This window comes from Puntigrus tetrazona, chromosome 2, assembly GCF_018831695.1.
Source record: "Puntigrus tetrazona isolate hp1 chromosome 2, ASM1883169v1, whole genome shotgun sequence".
Classification (NCBI taxonomy): Eukaryota; Metazoa; Chordata; class Actinopteri; order Cypriniformes; family Cyprinidae; genus Puntigrus; species Puntigrus tetrazona.
In genome coordinates this window covers 13,188,579-13,213,898 of record NC_056700.1, presented here as the reverse complement: position 1 = coordinate 13,213,898, position 25,320 = coordinate 13,188,579, and the positions used below count along the sequence as shown (strand labels likewise).

Genomic DNA, 25,320 nt, shown 5'->3' with positions numbered 1-25,320 from the left:
ATATAATCAATGTAAATCACTTTTATTGTACAGACTGTGTAGATGAAAATACTAACTGTTGTGTTAAAGTAAGTGCTGTCTGAAATCAATATTTTGTCCCCACCGACTTTCACTCTACAAACTATACAGGCTAAATATTTAACAATTTTTTTTTTTTTATATTTTCTGTTTTGTGGGTGTTGACTTTTATCAAGGGTGTCCCTATTGACTTTTATCGTATAGGCTGTATGATGCCATAGAAGAACCTTTTTTTCTAAACAGTTCCATGAAGAGCCTTTAAACATCTGAGGAACTTTGTGATCAAAGAATGTTCTTCAGAAAATAAAAAGATAAGAAAGAGGATGACTAAATGACCGAATGGCTCTTCTTGGAACCAAAAATGGTTCTTCTTTGGGATCGCTGTGAAGAACATTTTAAGGACATTTATTTTTAAGGAAAACAAAGCAAACAAAAAAAAAAAAGAAACCAAGAAAACCAATGTCTTTTGCGTTAAGATGTGTTGACTTTTACTGTTGTTCAGTGAAATTTTTACCTTTTTGTCCATACCATGTACATACCATAAAACAGTCTTGTGTTAAGTTAGTTAAGTTAGTTTACCCCAAAATGAAAATTCTGTCATTAATTACTCTTACCCTCATGTCTTTCCAAACCTGTAAAACTTTTGTTCACCTTCAAAACACAAATTAAGGTATTTTGATGAAATCTAAGAGGTATCTGACCATCCATAGACAGCAATGAACTAAAACTGAAATGTTCCCAGCCCCAGAAACATAGTAAAAATACATTGGTAAAACAGTCCATGTGATATCAGTGGCTCAACTTCAGTTCTGTGATGAATAACAATTTACTCAACCATTCTTCTCCTCTGAGTTACGTCTTCCACCATTTTGGAGAGTACATTTGTAGTAGGTATTGATATAATGGTGTGCAGCTTAAATACTGAGTTACGTCTGGGGCGAAAGCATGCGCAGGAACTCAACAGGCATTGGTCACGGTTAAGGGAAAGTGTGCATACGCGCTGTGATACTTTCTAAAATGTAACTCGGAAGAATGATGTTATTGTTGTTTTCTTTGCCCCCAAAAAAGTATTCTCGTAGAAGAATCACAAAACTGAAGTTGAGCCACTTATGTCACATGGATGCTTTTACTGATATATTTACTACGTTTCTGAATATAAGAATATTTCAGTTGTGTTGTTGTCTACGGAGGGTCAGATAGCTCTTGTATAAATATATATATATTTTATGTTCTGTAGATGAACAAAGGTTTTATGGGTTTGGAACAACATGAGGGATATTTCCACTTTGGGGTTAACTAACCCTTTAAGGTGTGGCCATATTACCTAATATTCAGCACATTTTTGCAGGCAAAATCTAATTTCTATAGAAATCCATGAGATCACATTAAGGGCAAAAGATTTCCCAACACAGACTTCAGCTACAAATTGCTCACATGGATTTTCACATTGACCAGCAGCCATTTGGTTTGAAAGTGGCTTTTGTGTGAACTATGCTTCATACATTGCTACACTATTGCCAAAAAAAGATGTTTTTACCGGTTTGGAACGACATGCCGATTTTCATTTTGGATCAAACTATTCCCTTAAGTGCCATGCCTGAAATAAATAAACGTTGTGTTTTTCAAAGAGCGTGTGAAATGCTCTCAGTCCAGTCTGTCATTTAGTGCTTCATTTGCCGTCTTTTCCGTGTCCTTAGACTCATGCTCTTTAAATATCCCAGCCAGTGTTTTGAAGCGAGGACCCCAGTCACAGAGATTTCTGTAATCCTCCTTGGGTTCAAGCACCCAGGACTCAATGGAACTGAGAGACTCGGCCACCGATCCCTCTCCCTCATATGCATACGTGACCAGGGAGTCATACGGAGGTGTTGAGTTCTCCAGAAGACAGTGATGGATGTAGGCTCGGATGTCCTCGCTGTCCTCGTTGGAAACGCAGGCACTAGCCCGATCAGGCTCATCCTCTGATCTTATTTTTTGCAGCTGCGCCGTCTCTTTGATGCCTTTGGGATTGCGTAACGTACCTATGTCAAAGGCTTGGGTGTCCTCTTCCCCACCCCCTTCATCGTCGTAGTGGATCACATTGTCCCGGACGTCCTCTTTAGACGACATCAGCGTGTCCTTCTTCTTTTGTTTTCTCAGGCCCATATAGAGCACCACCATCACTGCAAAACACCAGAGGCGCATAACTTGTTTTGTGGCATAATACGCGTTGACATACATACAGTACAGGACCTTTAAGTGACTACGACTAGTGAAAAAATGGGGTGGTCACATGTTCTGGAGCTATTAGCTGATTTCTTTTTTGTTCTGACGTGGGTTTTCAAAACGGGACTAAAGAGAATGGCAGCCCGAGGGTAGCCATAATGCAGTTTTGACATGCTGTCTGTCACCATCGTAGTGCCTCGGTTGTGTGAGAGGAGGGGAGGTAGTTTTTCTGAGCTTTCATCTCCATCCTCAGAGGCAGACAGCGCTCGCTCGCCCCACTCCACTCAAAGAAAGATGCCAGAGAGAAAGAGACAGGGAGGCACAGGCGCCGCTGCGAGAATTAAAGATTAGACCTAAAAATTTGCGCTTTTTGAAGAAGCAAAGGGGAAAATTTGGCTAAATAAGCCTGCATGTGTTATTAGGGGAAGGTTTTCTCCTTTTGTTATTTTCTTCTTTTAGAATATAATATTTATCGCATTCGAATTATTATTTCTGCATCAGCTCCCCCAAGTGGTTGCCGTATAAAGGAATCTCTGTTTTCTTTTATTTTCTGGCAAATAAAAATATGAAGTCAAAGCACATCTATTCATTGCTCGGGTCAGTTTCTGCTACAGAATTCATTTAGCTAGCACTTATTGCAATACAGAGCTTTTATAGCAATTCTACCTTACAGCTTCTTTTTTCACATATAGAAGGTTGTTTTTAAATAATTATTATAAAGATGATTTAGCATCCTATGCTTTATTTATAACTAGGCACATTGACTTAAAGCTTTTCTTACCTCACTATTTATATTTCATTTGTCCAGCAGTGTTTATATATATCACCTAAAACTGTAAGCAATTTTCTTCTAACAGTCATTCTTTCAAACGATGTTCTTTTAAATAGTGTTCTGTGAAGTAAATTATTATTATTATTTTCCCTAAAAGATGGTTTTGTTAGACTAATTTCATTGATAGCGTCTAATACAAAAATAAAATAATGTTTTGCATAGTTGTACATTTATGGCTTAACTGGAAATGAAATACAGTTCAAATATTTTCTTAACAAGCGATAGGTCGAAATAAATCCTTTTAGTTAAAAGTTAGTTTCAAACGTGTTTGTATTATGGATTTTAACGTTGAAAGTCTAGGACAAAAGTAACCAATGGAATCTAATCTAATGTTCAATTTTGGAGTTACTAAAAAAATAATACATATGTTTAGCAATAATGTATTAAACTGATCAAAAGACTCTGACTTCTGTTACAGTAGACTTCAATTTCAAAAAATGTTGAGAATCTAATCAGCATATTTGCATGATTTCTGTAAGATTATGTGACACTGAATAATAGAGTAATGGCTGCTGAAAATTCAGATTTGCCATCAAGGCTAAATTACACTTTAAAATATATTCAAACAGAAAACTTATTTCAAAATGTAATAATATCTTACAGAATTACTGTATTTTTGATGAAGCCTATTTTAGAATAAGACTCTTTCAAAAATGCTTCCAAAGTTTTGAACAGTAATGTAAATACTGTATAAAGGCTTTTGTAAATTCATGCAAGCTCTTTATGAAATAATCTGTTAGTTTTAATAAAAATAAACCTCTGGGACATCATATTCCCAGAAGTTAATGAAATACCCATATACTTCTATTATTTGGTTTGTGCAATTTTCGGTTCTGCTGTCAAGAGCCTTGGGCCAAATCAAATGACAAACAAATCAGCTTGACTACGCAACCACAACCCCAGCTTTTGTCTCGTATCTTCACTATTTATTATATTAAATGAATAAAAGGCATATTTCTTTGTCTTGCCAGTATTCTGTTGGACTCAAACGTGTCGAACTCACCCAGCAGAATGACAATGCACAGCAGAATGGCCATTAAAGCTCCAGTGCTGAGTCCCATGGGAAAGAAGATAGCTTCCGCACTGCAGGAAACGAGGGAGCCGTCTGTGTCGCAGGTACACACTCGCACCGACACCGTCCCAGTGCTGCTTCGGATCGGATACCCGCCGTCCTCCACAATGACCGGCACCAGGTACATGCTCTGCTCCAGTCTCCGGAACCCCCCTCGCCTGGTCACCACTCCAGCTGTGTTGTCTAAAATCAAGCCCACGAGACCATCACAAGACTGTCTATAATGCAGATTTAGTGCAGGCCATAAATGATTGCACTCGATGCATTTGCATCTGGTGATAATCAGTGATAATCACAGTCATGCTCTCAGGGATCATAACCCGCCATTCCAACATTTCTCCGCAACAGAATATTACGAATTCACGAGCCACTTATGCGGTACAGGGACTGGCCTGATTCCAGAATTAAGAAGAAAAATGGATCCCTTTGAAGTGGAAATAAGTACAGAAAAAAGTGGTTCTGGTTAAGGGGATAACAAGCTAACATGAGGTACTCCTGGGAAAAGCATGATATACCTTTCTGAGAAGAGCCTCTGACACAGCTGGAGTCCAAACAAAAGTAGGATGCACAACACTTCAGGCTGTTGAGGAGTGTTTTAATCTCAATAGCTATGTTTCTTCCAAATATCATTTGCAGTGTTAACTACAGATTTAATGTCAACCTTACTGAAAAATTGTATTGGTTAGACGATATTGTGGCCTTGTAGATAAAGCTTTAGGCTAAAACATTCCCCATGTGTTCTGCAATTTTCTTTTTTAGTAAGGTACTTAACCCCAGGTTGTTCCAGGGGGATTGTCCTAGCTCTAAGTATACATTGTTAAATTGTCCGACATTATATATATATATATATATATATATATATATATATATATATATATATATGTGTGTGTGTGTGTATATATATGTATATGTATATATATATATATATATATATATATATATATATATATATATATATATATATGTTTGTGTGTGTGTATATGTATGTATGTATATGACACACCCATTAAATGGCTGGTTGTCCATTCATGCTACTCACACTAAAGCAAAAGTGTTTCGTAAGAATAGCAGGAAGACACAAATGAGGACAAGTAATAATGACAAGTAGAAATCCTATTACTTTTTTTTCTATAGAAAAAAATAAATAATTAAAACCCTATCAAGACAGGCCTACTCGCCTATTCACAATAAGTACGTTTAAAACTTTTTTTCAATTAGAATAAATTCATTTAAATGCCAAGTTCCAGGTAACAAACTATACTATTATGCTGAACAGACAAATCAGAGAACTATGCCAAACAAATCAGAATAAAAGAACTCAGCAACCACTGCCTTCTCCAATAAAGCAATTTGATTGACAGTTAGAGGGGTCAGTAAGTTTTTTTAAAGGTTTCATGCTTTTTAATGCCTTTACATTCTTCAAGGCTGCATATATTTAACAAAAAATACAGTAAAACAGCATGATTATGAAATATTATGATATATTATTAAATATCTTTTATATATATTATAATGTTTATTTTATTCCCTGTAATGGTGAGGCAGAATTTTCAGCAGTCAGTTTTCAGAGTCACATGATCCTTGAAAAACCTTTTTAATATTCAGATACAGTAGGAAACATTTTTAGCATTATCAGTGTGCCGCTTAACATGTTTATCAAAAACAATAAGACTTTTTATCAGAATTATTATTAATTACATTCGAAATTAAACTCTTTTGTCTTTACTTAATTTAATTTATTTTAATGTATTTTTAAAGATGCTCAATTTTTTAATGGTAGTGTATTTAGAGTTTTATTTATTTATTTTACTCATCAATAGGTATTGTATTGTGTAATTCATTTTGAAGCTGACTTATTTTCTTTATAGCTTATAATGTTGTATTGAATAATAATTCTTCTATTAGATTCTTTTTGCAATCAGTGAGTAAAAACGGGCAAGATTTGTTACCAAGTGCGTTACCAAAATTTTAACAGGGTGGCACCCACTTGGCATCCCGCTCCATGTAAAATAAAACAACTTTTATTAGGCTACTGATATTCTAAAATGAGGAAAAAAAATGACTAAGTGCACCACCATAATCCAGTTAAAAAAAAGAGTCAGTTTAGCCCATCCTCTTTGATTCAAGTGTCTAGCCAAGTGTTTCTTATGACCCGGAGGAAACTGAAAATACTTTTAAATCAAGCTTGAAAACACAGCAGGGCAGGTGCCTGCTGGTCTGACGGTGAGGGCTTTGCTTGGCGCTCATAGCACTGAGTCAACGTGCCGAGATGTGCTTGTCCTCGCCTGGAAGGTCGACTGACCCCGTCATGAGGGGTTTGTTACGCCTGGGCAACTGGGGGATTTCTCTTGACAAGGTAGAAGCCATTAAAGCACACCTTGTGCCTGTTTGGCTGTGTAGCCCTGAGTGACCCTGTCTCTGTGAATCACAGCTGATGATATTCATGTGCTGAGAACACTGGGGACGGAGCTCGGGAGCAGGCAGCGAGGCTGTAGGCGTCTGTACAAATGGATCATGCGGTGATGTGCTGCTCTGGGATGCGACCACTATTCATGTCACAGCACTAGCTCGGGTATTTTAGAGTTTGTTCTCCTGGTAGATACTGTTATATACAGTATATATGTTGTTGAATAACGTGGCTTAAAAACTCTTTGAACCTACTTTTAGGACAGCAACATAGCAACAGCTGATGAATACTTATATTGCACCTTTAAAAGAATAAATAAATGAAGTGATTTCATATAAATATAAGTGTATTTAAATGGTTTTTTTTAAATAGAAGACTAAAAGTCTTTAGACTTGAATATACATTTGCGTTTAGCAGACACGTTTATCCACAGCAACACAGTACATGTACAAGTATATACGGCGCACAGCATAAATGAGTACACTCCCTCTGAATAAATATATTACAGATTATTTAATACATTAAATAAAAAACAACATATGTGTGATTAGCCAATTTTGTTTGAATGAAGGGTTGCAGAAATGAGTACACCCTAGATTTAATTCATATTCTAATACGTCCTTCAGAATTAAGCACATTGCTCTGACCCTTTTTGGCAGTGAGTGTACAAGTCCATGACAAATTTCACATCTGTGCTGTTTAACTGCTGCAGGGCGAGCTTCTTAAATGCTCTGGTTTTTAATGGGGAGAGTTGCTCAGCTGAAAATATGCCCAACAATGCAGGGAACGAGGGGAGGGTAGCATCTTCTGTTTCAAGTTTTTGTATTCCATCACACAGTGGTGTGTGAACTGGTGACAGTGTTGATAAAGCATAACTCTCTTACACCTTCAGCACACATTCATCCCTATAGAAAAGCTTTACTAGCACTGAGCGTCCCTGTGGGAACCAGGCGCTTCTCGCTGTACTCCTCCTCCAGCAACACCACAACATTTTGGCTGCTTTTGGATCTGAAATGATTGACTTGGTCTCTTGAGAGCAGAGTATGGATTCCCAAAAGTCTCTGTTTTACAAATATGAGCCTTGGAATGAGTTTTGCTTTGGCTACAGTATGATTTGGCTACAATCTGGTGGGGACAAGAAGCATGTGTGTCACTGTAGGCTATATATATATATATATATATATATATATATATATATATATATATATATATATATATATATATATATATATATATATACAGAGAGAGAGAGAGAGAGAGAGAGAGAGAGAGAGAGAGAGAGAGAGAGAGAGAGAAAGAGAGAAAGAGAGAGAGATATTTACCCCAAACAAAACAAAAAGAAATATTTTGAGGAATTAAAATAAAATATACATTTTTGCATCCCAGTTTATTTCAGTGGATTTGTAACACTCTTTAAATTAACTTTTGCGTTCACAAGTTTGGAACAACATTGAATATATTTGCATCTACAGGAAAACCTTGTTGTGGCAGCATTTCATTGCAATAAATAAATCAAGTTAATCAAATGAATAATGAATCATATTTCTTAGCAATGCTGAAAAGCAGCGTTTGTACTCCTTAAGCTTATCTTTTCTTTTTTTGTTAGTTTGTTTGTTTGTTCACGCACTTTTTTTCTACTTAAATAGAAATGGTGTGATTCTTGAAGTTGATTGGTTTGGTTTATAACTCGTTACAGACTAATATTTTGATATCCCTATGGGAAAAAGGATACATTCTTTTGGAAAAAGACCACTTGACAGTTTCATGTTTGGATGAATTATACTTAAAAAAAATAATAAAAGCTTAAGCTTTCCAACTTACTTCCATAGTCCCTGATTGTGAAGTTTCTGTTCCTGGTCTGTGAAGGGGATTTGAAGTAGAATCGGTGCTCGACAGCGGGCATGTCTCTGTCTGTGGCGCTGATGATCTGAATCACCTAGAGAACAGTCAACTGAATAAATCACCACAGAAGGAGCTTGCATATTTCGTAAAAAGCACTTATAGTGTTGAAAAGGCAGCAGTAGTCAGTTTGATTGACAGAGCTGACGTGCTTGACTCATCAAACCTCAAAGGGATCATTTGAGGTTGCTTACTGCCTTTATGACTCAACCACATGGGGCGGAACTTACGACGGGTGCTCTGTCAACTCAACAGACTTCTGATGATAAAGTCAAGCATTCTGAGAGAACGACAGGATTTAACGTGTCGGAGAAAAAAATATCTAGTACTCCATTCCCTAAGTTTTTATGAATATGCATTCTTACTATCTGTGTGTGCAAATAAATGTGTCTCAGGCACTAGAAAAACCGTGCAGATCTGTGAAAGTAATGATTATATATATATTGTATTTATTTTAAAACATTTTTGTTAGACATTTAGGATTATTGATTGATTGGAATTAACCCAACTTTAAGATATACACATTTTATCTGTATTAATACATTTGCATTAAATTGAAATAAATATATAATGCTCTATATAACCAAAATAGATGTGCAAGTTAGAAATGAATTAAAAATATGCATAACTTGTAAGCAACGCAGTTTGGTAAATGCCAAAGAAACCACTTTTGTGCTAGCATACTGTGCAAATAACATGTATTAAATTTGCATACATAATATGTATTAAGCATACTTAAATACGTTTAAACCATTTGTTTAAATATTTTGTCAGGAGTTTCTTAGTATTGTGTAACAGAATGTAAATTGATTAATAATTGCTTCCCCCGTGAAAATTGCATATTCGTCTTCAAGGGTTTGTGTTGATCGGTTGACTGTCTTTAGTGAATTCAGAAAAGGCTTTGTTGTGTCATTTTTTCCGCACATTTCTACATATAAGCAAGGGAACTTCGCTCTCTGGTATAAAAGACTGAATAGGGAGACACTGATAGGCAGCGTTGTACTGGGAGTAGCTCTCTTTCAGCATGAAAGGAGAAGATCAAGGCACAGTTCTCTCACATTAATTCACTGCAGCACCAACAACAGGCCCAGAAACTCAAATTGAAGCACAGGTAAGTGATTCACACACATGCACACGCATACACACTCACCTGTCCTACTTTTGCATTTTCACAAACAAATGTCTCATACGCAAAGGCAAGTTCTGGAGGAAATTCATTGACATCCAGCACTTTGATTATGACAGTAACTTTGCTGGACAGCAGGGGGTTGTCTGAAAGATCAAACAAAGTATTGTCCATGAATCAGATCAGTGAAAACCGCAAAAACGTCAGGCGCATTTCATATTTGAAAAGGAAAAAAAGCAAAAAAAAGCAAATGAAGAATTCAGAAAGTCTCTGACGTGTTTTACTGACAGCCGGAAAACCCTCTTGAGGAACATGAAGCTGCTTTCATGTTACAATAAATCCTAATGCATCCACTGTTGCTACAAAAACATAAAGATTTTTGCCGGATCATTCATATCTGAAGAAAACTTTGTAGTTCTGGTTCTCATCAGCAAATCGGCTTGATGCAAAATAATTTACTTATTTATTTGTCTTTTGACAAATCTCTTATTTTAACTGGACTGGGCTTTTATTTATTAATTAGACATTTTATTTTATCCGGTATGAGTAAAGTAATACTGTATTTTCGTTCTTGTCCACTAGATGGAGATGTGGTCTTTAGAAAGGGGACTGGTATAAATGTTTATCCTCATTTCAATCTAGTTACATTATAAATGTTAATCTGCTTGATTATCTAGGCTGTGCATCTGGATAAAATACAATCCACCATACTTACTAACTTTTGTTGCTACAACAGTGACGTTGTGTTCTGTATTTATCTCTCTGTCCAGGGCTTCGCTGACGGACAGAGTTCCTTCAACAGGGTCAATGTCGAAGTGGTTTTCGGAGTCCTTTCTCCACTCAACAGAGTATCTACAAAGCGATATATAAAAGACAACAAGTACAACAAAAAAACAATCAACCAGATGACACGTCATGTTCAGTTAAAGGAATTTCATTAGGTTACTTTGGTAAAGATTACAATTAGCTTCATGCCAATTTAAAAATATACGGATGTTCAACCTTCCCAAAAGTCAAAATGTTGTCACCGTATGAAAGAAGACAAAAACTATTTTGATATATACCGACTTTTAAAATACACTGACAAGTACCAAAATGTATTCTTTTGAGTTCACAGAAGAAAGAGAAAAGCATAATTTAGTGTCTCTTTAAGCGTCTTTGTGGCACATTCAGTAAGTGAAAGGTGGCAGGTAATAGTGGACTCTTTCGTTCTTCCTAGAGATTTAAATCATTCGTCTTTTTTGTTTATTTATTCATTGTTTAGAACTAATGACTCATTCAGGCTCTTTCTCTGATTCGTTTAATGGCCCTCCCTGTAGGCTGTGCCAGTATATGGCCACCAGTGAGCCTGTCAGTTTTGAATCTAATTCATGACTGATTTAGCCCAAAGGATTCAGTTTTTGAGTCTTGAATCTAGTTCAGCTCCATTCGGTCTTGTTCTACTTCTGACTGAATTTCTACCTGGAAAAATGTAGAACTATTATTAGGACTAATAATTCTCACTTTAATTGTGAATAAGGCTTCAATATCGGCCACCCTATGCAGGATAACTCTCAGCTTTATGGAAGAATCTTCCCATTATAAGCACAAGGTCGTTAGTCATCAATACATTTTACAAATTCTTGCAATATTACTCTATACCCACTGGTAAAATGGGAATTTGAGATGTCAGAGAAGGAGACTTTATCAAAAAAGAATAATGAAAAATAATAATAATAAATAAAAGCTAATTATTTTTTTGTATTACTTGTATATAGGCTATAATATATAATAATAATTCACTAGATGCTGATGTAGAATAATTATACTCTCATGAGGTCTCTTTGAACTAGTCTAGCTACTTTTCAGCCCACTGCTGTGACCTGCAGAGACCCCTGCTTCTTTAATATAAGCAGCCTAGTGGATCAGTAAAGAAAGAGGAAGTCTGCTTTTCCCCTATAGCACCAGACCTTTACTGGGGCTGCATTCCTTTCTGTCTCAGGTGTCTCTCTACCTGCTTGCTGGACGTTTTCTGCTATACAAGCAAAACCTCAGGCAGAGTCTCAACTGGGCTTTGCTAATAAGTGCTACTGAACACTGAACTTCACAAACTGCTGTCAAATCACCCCTCATTAAATATTCCATCCTCTGGGTAAGTTTTGTAACTTATAAATTTTAAATAAAGAAAACCTGCCTGGAGGCGGTCTGAATGGATCTAATGGATGTTTGAAAACGTATTATACCCATGATTCATATTAGCATCATTATTATTCGCAATACATGTACATTGCAGAGTTATGTGCGGTGCATAATATACTGTATATCATGAGACATGCTGGTATATCAATCACAATACAGTGCAACATTGCCCACCTATTTCATCCACAGGAATGGAAAACCAACAAACAACAAGCTACAAGGTGAATTACAACATTAAAAACTTGAAGAAAAAAAACGTATTTGAAAAACACAAAAAAGGCAAACTACTTAACAGTCAATGAGAGAAAGTATAGCTGAAGTTAAAGCATTGACTTTTCTAATTGTCGATATTTTGAAAAAGTATGGGTAATGTAGTTTTTCACTAGAATTTTGATGTTAAACAAGTAATTAAGAAGTAATATGTTGGAAATAAATGCAGTCTCGTAGCTCACAGTCTATTCAAAATCAGTTTACTTACACACACATGAAAAAAGTGTGATATATTTAACAGTTCGATAAACAAAAAGTAAGCATTGAGTAAATTACATTTTACACACAATATCTACCGTAACTTAATGTATTTTTGCTCTGCTCAATGCAGAATCAACCACATTGTCTCAGAGCAACAAACACAGCAGTGGCATTGCTAAATAAATCAGGTGTTAAACAAATAATTGTCAAAAATGGTAAAAAAACCACAAAAAATACGGTAGCAAGATTTGCGTACTTAAATTTACATTTAAATACTGTAATTTCGTTAACTGATTTAATGTTAATTATAACAATCTATTGTTATTAATCTACTGTTGTACCTTTGTAACACATTTATGAGAAAGTCACATGATGAATCCCCATCACAAGCAGCTTTTAAATATTAACATGCAGTATGTAGTTTACAGTTATTCACCCTAATTTATACATTCTTTTGCACGTTTTTCACCATTTAACAAATCAACCCCTAATCCTTACCCTGGCCATATAGTAAATAGTAAGTACATGTAGTTCATTAATATTACTCAGTACTTAAATGTAGTTACACTGTAACAAGGACACCTTATAAAGCGTAACCCAATAAGTCTGCATGTAACAATAACTATCTTACACAAAACAATTACCACTCATTGCTGAAAGAGAAAAATCTAATCCGCATGAGCTAAAATTAATCTATAAATGCGACACTAAATATAACAAACAGACAATCCAGAGATGTGAAATATTTAACAAGAGCTGAGACTTTCTAAATTACTACCACCTCCATTTATGTACCTCCATGAAATATTAATATTAAAACAAATGCTTTCGTAAAGACAATGCACTTGTGTCAAGCTCTCAGATGCTTTTAACATCAACATCGTAGCTAACACTTTCAGGCACGTAAATGAAGGCCTAAAAAAAGCAAATGTGCCACATTAAATAAGGTCCACGCTTGCAAACTGCACCAGAAGTTTGTCAGACTGGATTGAATCAAAGCAGTGCACACTCCGCTCAAAACAAGATTGCCAAATGGACTAAACCCATGGGACCACAGGTTTGTTATTGTTTCATGTTGTCTAGTATACTTGGACTTGTTCATGTAGAGTGGTTTTGAAAGAAATTCCCACAGGACATTGTGTATATACACGTGTATTTAAAGGCGAGGAAAAGCGTGTGTGCTGCGATTTGACCCACATCTCTCTGTGTGTGCTTCTCACATACCTAACGGGACTGTTGCCTACATCTAGGTCCTCGGCTGTTACGGCTCCGACGATGATGCCCACTGGTGTGTCCTCGTATGTCTCCATGCTATAAGACAGCCGGCTGAAGACAGGAGGTTCCTCCACATCCAGAACATTCACTTTCACTGTGGCAGTGTCCTTAAAAGGTCCCAAATGTAGGAATCGATGATCGAGAGCTGCGTTTGAAGCTTCTACTTTGAAGGTGTAGGCCTTTCTGGTCTCGTAGTCCAGACGCTGTAAAAAAGAATAACGAGACATCATCAGTCTTGAGAGTGAACTCTTTTTTATTGTCATCTGTGGCAGCAGGGAGGAAATGATGTCAAATTGTTTGTGGCTGCATCCTGTCAAAGAATAACAAAACACCACCAACTTTATTCGGGTCATAAAACTCGTGATCTAAGTAAAAATGCTTTCCACAACAGAGGGCTCATGCAGAGATCAGAAGCGAGGGGAACGGGAAGGAAGGGCTGCCGCTCACTCAACCCTGGAATCACAGGAGGGAGAATAAAGGGAGAGGAGAAGAAAGCAGGGAGAAAAGGCTTTGGCCAGTGGCTCTTGCATCAGTGTGCTCATTCAGCCATATAAAGGCAGAATTTGGCACAGTCACACCTGAAAAGCGAAGAGTTGTGGCAGCTAAGCGCAACTGAACAGACTGCAGATTTCAAAAGTTCGGCAACAGCATTAAAGTCACTTTAATCCATGCTGAAATTGAAAATGCTAATAACTAATGACTTTTTTTAATTAAAGATATATTATTTTGTTAAAAAGTCTCTTATTCTCACTAAGGCTGAATTTTTTTGATCAGAACACACACACACACACACAAACAGTAATATCGTGAAATATTATTCCAGTTTAAAATAATTGTTTTCTATTTTAATATACTTCAAAATATTTTTTTTCTGTGATGCTAAACTGAATTATTACTTCAGCTATTTCTAGTCTTCTGTGTCACATGATCATTCAGAAATCTTTCAGATATGCTCATTTATCATGAATGTTTGGAACATGTCTGCAGTTTAATATTTTTGGGACCTGTGAAACCTTTTTCAGGATTATTTGATGAATAAAATGTTTTGTTTTTTTTTTGTTACAAGCATTTATTCAAAATAAAAATCATTGAAGATTTTAACAAAAATATTTTTTTGCACAATTTAACACATCCTTGGAGAATGACAATAACTACATTATTTCAAAAGGAAAAAAATACCCAAAACTTTTGAACAATATTGAAACAAACAAATATTGCATGCTTATGTGTGTATGTATGTGTGTGAGAGTGGGGGAGCGGGGGGTGGCAAACCTAAAATAATTTACAATTGATGTCTTAGGAAGGAAATTACAAACAAAGCGTGACAGAATGGAGCAGGAAAATTAGTTCAATTAGTTTTGTTCTTTCTCAGATAATGAGAGCAACTGCAAACACAAATGATGATCATGTCCTGCTTATTAGTCTTTCCACTAATAGTTGCTTGATTGTCTGTGCATGATTGTGGCTTGTAAAAAGAACTAACAATATCAACCTTTATGTGCTTTATGTGATAACCTCTATATTCATTGATTTTAATCAAGTTAAGCCAATAATTTCATCATCAAATCAAATCAAGTCTATTTACTGTAAGTATCAAATATTATTTACCACTGCTTAATCAACTTCAACACAGTAGATTATCATAACATTTCAAAAAACCAAAGCAAATGAAACTAAATGAAACAAAACACAACAAATATATAAAATAAATGAAACGAAACAATACAAAAAACCCCAAAACCTTAGGTATAGTGTTTAAAACACTTTTTACCCATGAAAGTTTTCCTATCTGCAACTCTTGATGCACATTTTTTGATGATTCTTCAGCATCTTTATCAACAGATTTTAGATTAGTTCTAAAAAAAAATAAAAATGAATTATTCATTTTCAGCACGCCTCGCACAAATAATTCCTCACCAGAATGCAGTGTGCTGATCTGAAAAGAAAACTTTTACTGCACTGGGGTTGGTTAATGACTTCAACCGAGTGTAAAAAGAACAATTTGTCCCAGTCTGTTGCAAGCCAAAAACAATAGACATAAGTCTTCCAGAACAGCTTAGGGAATATAAGTCCTCAACAACGGTGAAAGAGACACTTTCATCAAAAAAGACAGATTACAAAGACAACTTACTCTTGTCATTGTCAGCCAAGATGTATTTCAAAGACCTCAGTACTATTTAAAAAGCATCAGCTTTATGTCTACACCACACTGATGTTCTGCAGGAGGTCTTATCGCTGGTGACAGCAAACAACAATTATGTCTGCCATTGTCATTTCAAGCTAGCGTTGAAACATACGCCTGCCTCGCTGTCTGCCGTAGCGCTGACCGTCCTGAAATAATAACAACCTCAGACATGACAGGACAGAGAGCCAGCTGGCCAGTATGAAACACAGTGGTCCCTGTATTACAACCTTTGGACGTTGTCAATAGCATAAAGCCTGTAAAGCTTAGCTCACATGTGACCTTAGAGGGAGAATGGCCTCAGTCTGATGGTTTATATTACAAACCCATCGGTTTTTGTCCAAACATGTCTGTTCTTTTGTGCTTCTGTAACAGAGTCACATTGGGCACCTTTAGATGGCACTGTTTATCTAGTCCTTTCAGAGTCTTCTGAGGCGGCTCCTCTGAGACTTTACACAAAGGCCCGTTTCTCTCCGTACCCCACTCAAAAGAGAATGCTAATCAGATGCTAGTCCATAGAGTTGTTTTGTTATTCAATACAGTGCACATACCAAAACTTTAATTAATTCCCCTACTAATTGACATTTATTCATGAATTCCTAACTGCGCTTCTACACTGTAAGTTGTGATGTATTCGGAATCCGTTCCAACTTTGAATTCTTGTTTCCTCAAAGAAATATCAAGGCGGTTTGAAGTTGTGAAGTATGCTAAGGCAAAAGCAACCAGCTTTACGTACAATGAAACAGCTTTTATAAGGCTACTGATATGACCGGATTCTTCATCTCGTGTACACGATTATTTAAAACTACTGTTCGTGAAGGATTAAGATAATCCCATATGTTGCAAGAACAAAGTCCACCTTTCAATCCTTTTGTTAATATAGAGACAATTATCTCTTCAGCCCATTACCTTAACAGATCCTCTTTATACTCAAAGCAGCACTGAGCCTGTAAAGCCACGAGACCCCAAATGTTCAGCATCAGCGTTTCAGAAACGTCCCTGTGTAGCAGAGCAGGGGTGTGATGGAACAGCTCGTCAAAGAGAAATAAAGCGAGAGGGAAGTCTGTTATTGAGGACAGAGGGAAGAAGGGGCATTGTCATTGACCCTCCTCCATGCCCCACGGTGAGGATCCCACATATCCATTTCCAGCGTTTTTTTGGGTCACCAGATATGGCACACCCATTTTGCAATGTAAGGACTATGTCACTTTGTCCTGTGCAGCCTCAGCTTGGGGAATAAAAGAAGTGGAAAATAAAGGACGGCAAAATATTTTCAAAGTGGCTTTCATGTAATGTTGATGAATTTTTAAATTATGAATTGTGAATAATAAATGAATAAATATTTATTTAAAGGCTGTTTATGTAGTACAAAATGAACTATGGTTAGTCCAACATTAGAATTTCACACTGAATAAGAAACCTACCTGCAAAGCCACAGTACTGTTAAAAGTTTTGGCCACTTGTGTAAAAATGCTGTAAAATTAGCATGCTACCAAAAATAATGTCATAAATAGATCCTTTGCGTTTTAAGCAGCTATGTGCTCTTTTTTTCTGGTAGCTTTGCAGGTAGGTCTCTTGAAGCAACTTTGGAGATGTTTCCACAGTCTCGCTTTGATCTGTTTCTTTATGTCATTGCAGACAGATTGAATGATGATGATGAAGAGATCAGATCTCTGTGGAGCGCTGTCTGTCGTCAGACTCAACAAAAATCTTACTGAATTATTACAATGCAAAATGAAATGTAAATTCTTCTACAAGAATAAGGAAGCATATTAAATTGTATTGTGCTTTAAATGAGTAAAAAAATCTTAGACAAATGGGCAAAACCTAGTGACAAATAAACAACAATTTAAAGTAGTACTACAATTAAAAAGTGGTATTTAAATGTAATAGTACTATTACATTGTTATTACATTTAAACAGTAGTATTACATTTAAATTGTAATTTTTTTTGGTTGTATTTTTGTCTCTGATCCATGCATGCATATATATATATATATATATATATATATATATATATATATATATATATATATATATATATATATATATATATATATATATACATATAGAGGGGGGAGGTTAAAATATGCACATTGGTCCAAATTTAACTCAGCAGGTTAATTAGCTAAAAGCATATAGCTATAGTTAATACATTTATTTTTGTTATTTTTCATTCAAGGTAAGATTTATGTTACAAATATTTCTAGTGCTAGTGCTTTTTAAAGGCACCAAAGTGTACAAAGTGAAACAACCAAGCACAGCCCCCAATGCCTCCATACTCTTCATATTCATCTCTCCATCTGCTCTACAGAGATGAACAGCAGCAGTGGACTGTCATTGCATGTCTACAGACTACACTAGCTTTGAGTAATGAAAGAGTAACCCCCCTACTCCCTGGAGGACAAGAACACTCCAGCCTCATCCCCAAGTCTGTACCAAGGCATTTGTTTCAGCTAAGCACTTACAGCACAGCCAGCAAGTCTGTGATTGGCCATGTAACGGGGCGTCTGAGGGAATTTCTACCTGTCACATCACATCAAGAGGTAGATGCTCTGATGGCCGTGGGTGCACTCATTTATTCATGTCCACTAAATATAAAAATACTGGGCTCTTTCTTGGGGAAACTCAAACAATGTATTTTTCAATCCCCTGAGAGGTCATCACCCCTAATACATTTCTTTATTTCACATGTTGGCTAAACAGGAATGGGAAAACAGTGTTCTAAGGACAACCGCAAAGCATATAATGAATTGATAAGTCCAAGAGCAGCCATTGCGTAGTGTGGGTTAAGCATTCGCGCTTTTATGGCTTTATGCATTATTCATTCGGGATGCTATGGATGGCCATCCAGTAATAAGATATGACTCACCTCAGGGTAAACACACACAAGCCCCTGAATGAAGGAGCATGAGGGGTTATTGCTATCATCCTTGAATTCGCGCGTGTTTGAAAAAAAGAAGCAAATGGCATTGTGATTTGCATCCGATGTCATCCAGCCTTAGCCAGCATATAAATATTGCCTAAATAAACATCTAAATACTGTCAAGGAATTCACTTATGTGCAGTAAAAGAGCTCCTGTTTCATGTACAATAATGAATAAGCTACATATTTATCACTTTTGCTTAAGAAATTTGCATAAAAATGACAACATGTTTTGCCATTACTTTATTTCAGCAAATTAATTTAACCCATTTAAATATTTTTAAAAGACTGAACATTAAGTCAGTGTGATACTCTTCTCTTATTAATGTTTGTATATTTAAATATGACACATCAAAACAACAGAAGAAAGAAAATCAGGTTGGGAAAAGCCATTAATTTAATGCAAAATGCCAATGTAATGCTAAATTATAAAATGCAATTAATATTTAAATGTACACTACTGTTTTAGGGTTTGGTAATTATTAATTTTAGCAAGGAAACACTAAGGTTATTATAAGGGTTATTAAAGGGTATAAAAGCAGTGTTATTATTCATAATGTGTATTGCATTACATTTTGTCATGAATACTTATAACCATATTTTAAATGCATAGTGCAATAATTAATTGACAATAAGTGTTATAATGTATAACCGCTGTTAAAATTATTAATGAGATTGTATAATCCGTTATGAGGCACATAATTAATGAGTTAAAAACTACTTAATACTATTAAATAAATGTCTCTACATATGAGCATATTGTAATGATGTCTGAAGCATGTTGTGACACTGAAGACTGGAGTAATGATTACAAGCACAGGGAAAAAATTATTGTAAAGTTAATTAAAATATATGAATATATTAATAATGCAACGTTTATTTTAATTTGCTATAATTTTTTTTTTTTTTTTACCATAATATTACTACATTTTTCATCAAATAAATGTAGTCCTCTTGCATTAGTGACACACAACTTTCCTATGTAACAATCTGCATTGCATCAAAGTTGAGTTACCCTGATGTGTTTGAAACGCATTAAAAAGTCCTCCTGAGCCCACACTTCCGAACAATAGTGCAAATAAAAAATAAGTCACATGCCTAAAAATGACTACTAGAAGCAATACCTTTTTCAGTATGACTGTTCCCTCTTGAGTGTTCTTATTGCTGTAAATATCAAACATGGAGCCTCCATCACCAGGAACAATGCTATATTCCACTTCAGCATTCTTCCCAGAATCCAGATCATGAGCTTTGACCCTCCCCACCGACGAGCCCACAGGTGAAGATTCAGGAACGCGCAGGTGAAAGATACCTGTCGAGAATCACAAACACCTTTCTTAGCGATAAAACTCTCCCCTCAGGAAAAGACGCAAGACTTTACATTTAGAAATTACTCCGAGAAGTAGTTAACAACAATCATCCACTAATCACTTCAGCAGCTCTGGAGAAAAGTGCTAGAACGCTAATCACATTTGCAAATTCAACTCTATTTAGTTGTTTGTGTTTGGCAAGAGCCCTTGAGGACTTAATCATGGCCAATTGTAAATCTGAGGTCCTTCTCGGGTCATGCATTACTGTTCAGTCCCTTTTTGTTATCAGTGCCAGCCATTAACTGAATTAAACAATTCAGATGATGGACTCATGTTTAAGGTTTCTAAAGAGCAAAGCAAATATGAAACCAGATTAAATTCACATTAAGATAAACCCCAGGGATAAACTGCTGCTGATGTAGAAATGCTGACAGTATACTGTAAGCTTCAGTGCACTCTGTAATGATTCCTGCACATCTGCTTTTGAACATACTTTTCGAAAAACGTGGAGGGTTGTCGTTGACATCACGAAGAGTGATATTGATGGTTGTGGTCCCAGCTAAACCTCCAAGCTGGCCGCCCATGTCCTTAGCCTGTATGACCACCTGGTACATTTCCTTAACTTCCCTGTCCATGTTGGGTAAGGCAACTCTTATGATCCCTGATGCAGAGAGAAAGAAAGGTAGAAACAGGGAGCATGTGAGAACATATAGTATACATTTTACCATAAATAAACTTACATAGAGAGAGTTCATATCGGATAAGTAAATACGTAAAAAAAAAAATTAAATCTTTTTCATTTATCTTCAAGAATCATTAAAATGGTTTAACCATTTACCTTTTTTGTGCTATATGGTTGATGTCAATTTTTTTCTCATGTTTATTAACTGCCATTCTGAGTTTCATAAAAAAGTGTTGAGGTTTGTGTGAGGTATAATAAAGTATTTATTGTCCCTCACCCTCACCCGGTATCTATATATGCCTACATTAGCATTCAAAGGATTAGGTTGGTAAAATGCTTAAATGTCTTTTATGTTCACCAAAGCTGCATTTATTTGATTGAAAATACAGGAGAACAGCAATAATGTGAAATATTACTACAGTAAATAATATTACTTATTACAAATAAGTGTATTTTATTGTAATATATTTAGCTAGATTTTGATTAGTCATTAGTGGTACATGATCCTTTAAATAATTCTTGGTCATTCTAACATTCTGATTTGGTCCTCATCATTTCTTATTTTCAGTGTTGAAAACAGTCTTTTAAGGACTGATGGATAGAAAGTTCAAAATTGTTTATAACAATGTTCAAGTGATCAGTTGAATGCACCCTTGCTGGAATAATAAAATTAAATTATTTTTCAAAACAAGAGTATTGAAATTTACTTCAATCAATTTAGTGGATGAAATAAACTCAGTGAAAGTTATGTGAACTGTTTTGCCTTCAGTTCTACGGTTTGGACACTGATAGACAGCAAGATGATTCTTACAGTTCAATGCTGTTCTGATGGACATAAAAGACCAAAAGCAATATAAAGAATTTAACAGCAGGCCATCATTAAATTGTGCTGAAATTTTTTGTGTGTTTTTTATCATGAAAAAGCGAACTCCCAGACATTCTTTTAAAGACTAATCAATTCTAATAGCTCCCCTCTCAGAGGAGCTACTTTTTGATCAGGAGATGACGGCATGGATAAAATGCCAAAGGCAAAGCGGCAGAAAGACTTGTGCAGAATTTAGCAGAATGCAAAAGATCACATGTTAAATACAACAACCCCCCAAAAATAAATCTTTCACCTGTCTTGGGGTCAACAGAGAAATAGGGCTGCCCATGAAGGATGCTGTACACAATCCGTGCGCTGTTTCCATAAGTAGGGTCATCAGCGTCAGTGGCGGTTATTTGTGTCACATATGTGCCTGATTACAAACAAGGAAAAGGTGGTAAGAGGCAAAAAATGACACTAGAATTGCCACGTGCAGACAGTAATAAAGAACAGACCATAGAATCTTGAGAGACTTCTCAATAAATGCAATTGTACTTATGATCGTACTGCGGCTGCAAACAAGCATACATTGTGTAACAGAGTTATGGTTTATGTTTGTCTGAAATTGTTTAATCATGTGTCAGCCAGAGGATGTGTCCTTGCTGAGTCTTGCTTCCTCCAAGGGTTTCCTCCTCATCAGCTGAAACATCTCAGAGAGGTTGCTTGTCAGTGTCGCCTATGGCTTGCTCACTAGAGTTTGTAACGCACTATTCTTTGTACAACTGCTTCAGAACAGCGGGTATTAAAAGCAGTATATGCAACACGTATACAGATACACAGAATATGGACCTCTTTATGATTGAACCCAGTTATTTCAATCAGATTCATTACCCACAGGTGTGTAAAATCAAGCATCTAACCATACATTCTGCATTTACAAACATTTCTAAGAAAAATGACGTCTAAGAAAAATAATTCTGAAGAGCTCAGTGATTGCAAGTGTGGTACTCTGATAAAATGCCACCTTTGCGATAAGCCTGTTTGTGAAATTTCATCACCACTAGATATTCAGAAGTCAACTGTAAGAGGTATTACTGGAAACTGAAAGCATTTAGGAACAGCAGCACCTCAGCCATGAAGCAGGAGATAAAGTCACAGAGCGTGGTGACCTAGTGCTGAGGCGCATAGTGCGTAAAAGTCACCAATGCTCTGCTGATTCCATAGCTGAAGAATTCCTAACTTCCACCGAACTAATATCAGCACAAAAACTCCATGGTGGGAGTCTCACATCACTAAGTACAATGCCAAGCGTTGAATGTGTTGTAAATCCGGTGTTTTCAACTCTTGCCTTCAAGGTTCACTTTCCTGCAACTTAAGAGTTTAAATTAGCCGGTAGAAATTTGTCAATTAGTAGCGACAAACTACTGTGACATTGCTCAAATTGATAAGCGATATTGACAAAGTCACTTTTTACAATATAACAGGAGCACATGCAGCTGAGGTGAGGCAGGTAGCGAATCACAACATATTGGGGCTGCTAACCAATCTGAGCCTACTGCATATTTCTTCGGAAGGGGCTTCAACTCATACAACCAGGAAATCATCAGAGCGTTCATGAGAGAAGGGACAGTGCGGTGTAGAACAAAGGTAAATTAGGTGAAAAATTTTTTTGATTAAATTAGTATTGTATTGTTACCAAGAAGTAATATAATATGACATAAGATTTTGGAAAAGACTTCTCTGGTACTCTGGATTACCATAAAGACATCCATCTGCCTGACTGCATTGTGCCAATTGTAACGTCTGATAATGTCATTGTTTTTCTGGAGCTGGGTTTTTTTAGGGATGTATTTAGAAGACAACGTCATTAAAGGGTTAGTTTACCCAAAAATGAAAACTAGCCTGTGTTATACTCACCCACAAGCCATCCTAGGTGTTCTTCTTTCAGATGAATCTAATTGAAGAACAGTCCGAAATACATTAAATAAAGCCCACTTATCCATAATAAAAGGTGTCTCACATGGCTCTGGGGGGGTTAATGAAAGTCTCCTGTAGCAAATCCATGTGTTTTTGTAAAAAACATTTTAAATGTAATAAACACTTTTCTTTCATGTCAGCTATCTGTCATTCGCAGAAGCTGCTCCTGCAGATGGCATAGGACATTAGTGTAGCATGATTAGTGACGAATGAAGAAAGAGAACAAAACAAAATTCTGGTCATGAATTAGAAGTACAAACTGAGGATTTGTAAGGAATAAATATCTGAGGATTTCGATATAAGCCAAGAGAAGACTGATTAAGGAACTGATTAAGGAAACCGGATGCACATTTTCTTCAAAGTTCCTCAAGTCTTAAAGTATGTAACATATGCTTACATACTTGTAACATACTTAGTATGCACTAGAGAAGAAGAGAGAGTTCTATTAAAAAAGTAATGTGTTAAATAAAGAGTTGAGAGGAATTACTTGCGCATTTACTGAGAATAAGAGAACCCAACAAACTGACGACAATGGTTTCTGTGCCAACGCCTACACCTTTTTTTGCCATAGAATGCCATTCCTTTTGTTACTTGGCAGAAAATGTTTGAGAACATTAACACTACGGAGGGCTCATGGCGTGATGCAAGAAGCATGCTGTACTACTATACTGCTTGGGTACTGAAGGCCAGCGGCTGTTTTATACCCTGCCTGATATGAAGGTGCTAGAGGATCATTTAAAGAGTTGCCTTTAAAGAGTTGAGTTCAATTACTTGTGCAGCAACTGAGAATAAGGGAACTTGATAGCATTCATCGTGAAACTTGTTAATTAGCACATTTTAAGGAAAGGTGATTTGCAAAGTCATTAAAAAACGTTATACTCGCTTCTTCTGAAGGTGAATGATTTGAACAAACATAGATGGATTTAGGAAGATCAGGGGGTGCTTTCAAAAACAAACATAGCTCTGCATCTTTAGTCTCTCAAATTTTGGGAGTAAATGACGACTTCTATGTTTATTATTACATCTAACAACAGAACACCTCAATTGCTTTGGAGTCATTCTTGCCTTCATCTGCTCTGGCTGTGAAACAATGGTGGACTGATGACACCAGCACAGTCTGTGCTCAAATACTGATGTCAATCAAATGATCGCTGTAGGGGCCTGTCTACATGACATCACAAACTGAAGTACAACAATCAGCAGAAGTGAAATAAAAGTGTTTATTTGGTTTGAAATGAGGATAATTTTCTTAACGGAGCTGTGTGGCACTTTTCATTAAGGATATGTGTGCTTTATTTGACAAGACTGTTAAAGAGAAACACTAACCCACTGCAATGAACAATACACTATTTTTGAATATGGGCAAATTTTCCAACAGTTGAGTTTTACTGTTTTAAATCCATTCAGCCAATCTTAGTGTCTAGCAATATCACTTTTAGCTGCAGCTTAGTATAGATTGTTGAATCTGATTAGACCATTAGCATCACAATCAAAAATGACCAAAACAAGTTTTTGCTTTTTTTTTACTTTTTTTTTTTACATTTGACTCTTCTGTAGTTACATTGTAACACATAAAGTTGTGATTTTCTAGACTTATATGGGTAGGAACTATACTCTCATTCTGCCTTAATAATCAAGGAACTTTTGCTGCCGTACCATGAATGCTTCAGGCGCAAGGATATTATGCATCACCTGAAAGCATTTTCAGATGCAGTAAAAAGTGCTACCAGCAGACCTGGATTTGAAAACTGTAAACCTCAAGTGTTTAACTCTGTGGGAGTTGAAAAATATGCCTATTTTCAAAAATAGTGGAGTGTTCCTTCAAAGTTTTAGTTGATGTAAAGGTAAGGTCTCCATATGCCACCACTATCCACTGAATAACCTATTTTTCCCACACTACTTTTTTATTCCTTTCAATTTGGAAATCTGTTACATTTGAAAGTACGTCACAATAG

At 36.1% G+C, this 25,320-nt stretch overlaps 1 protein-coding gene across 1 annotated transcript in view; it reads right to left on the bottom strand.

Moving 5' to 3' along the window:
• Window positions 1-772: 772 nt before the first annotated feature.
• Window positions 773-25,320, bottom strand: part of cdh12a (cadherin 12, type 2a (N-cadherin 2)) — a 38,984-nt gene continuing 14,436 nt past the window's right edge. The window contains exons 4-12 of the mRNA XM_043254324.1: window positions 21,702-21,821; window positions 20,395-20,562; window positions 19,716-19,903; window positions 13,433-13,686; window positions 10,275-10,411; window positions 9,584-9,705; window positions 8,356-8,470; window positions 4,059-4,310; window positions 773-2,180 (exon numbers count right to left, since the gene is read on the bottom strand). Coding sequence (XP_043110259.1) covers window positions 1,663-2,180; window positions 4,059-4,310; window positions 8,356-8,470; window positions 9,584-9,705; window positions 10,275-10,411; window positions 13,433-13,686; window positions 19,716-19,903; window positions 20,395-20,562; window positions 21,702-21,821 — 1,874 coding nt within the window. The 3' untranslated portion in view covers window positions 773-1,662. The remainder of the gene's footprint in view (window positions 2,181-4,058; window positions 4,311-8,355; window positions 8,471-9,583; window positions 9,706-10,274; window positions 10,412-13,432; window positions 13,687-19,715; window positions 19,904-20,394; window positions 20,563-21,701; window positions 21,822-25,320) is intronic.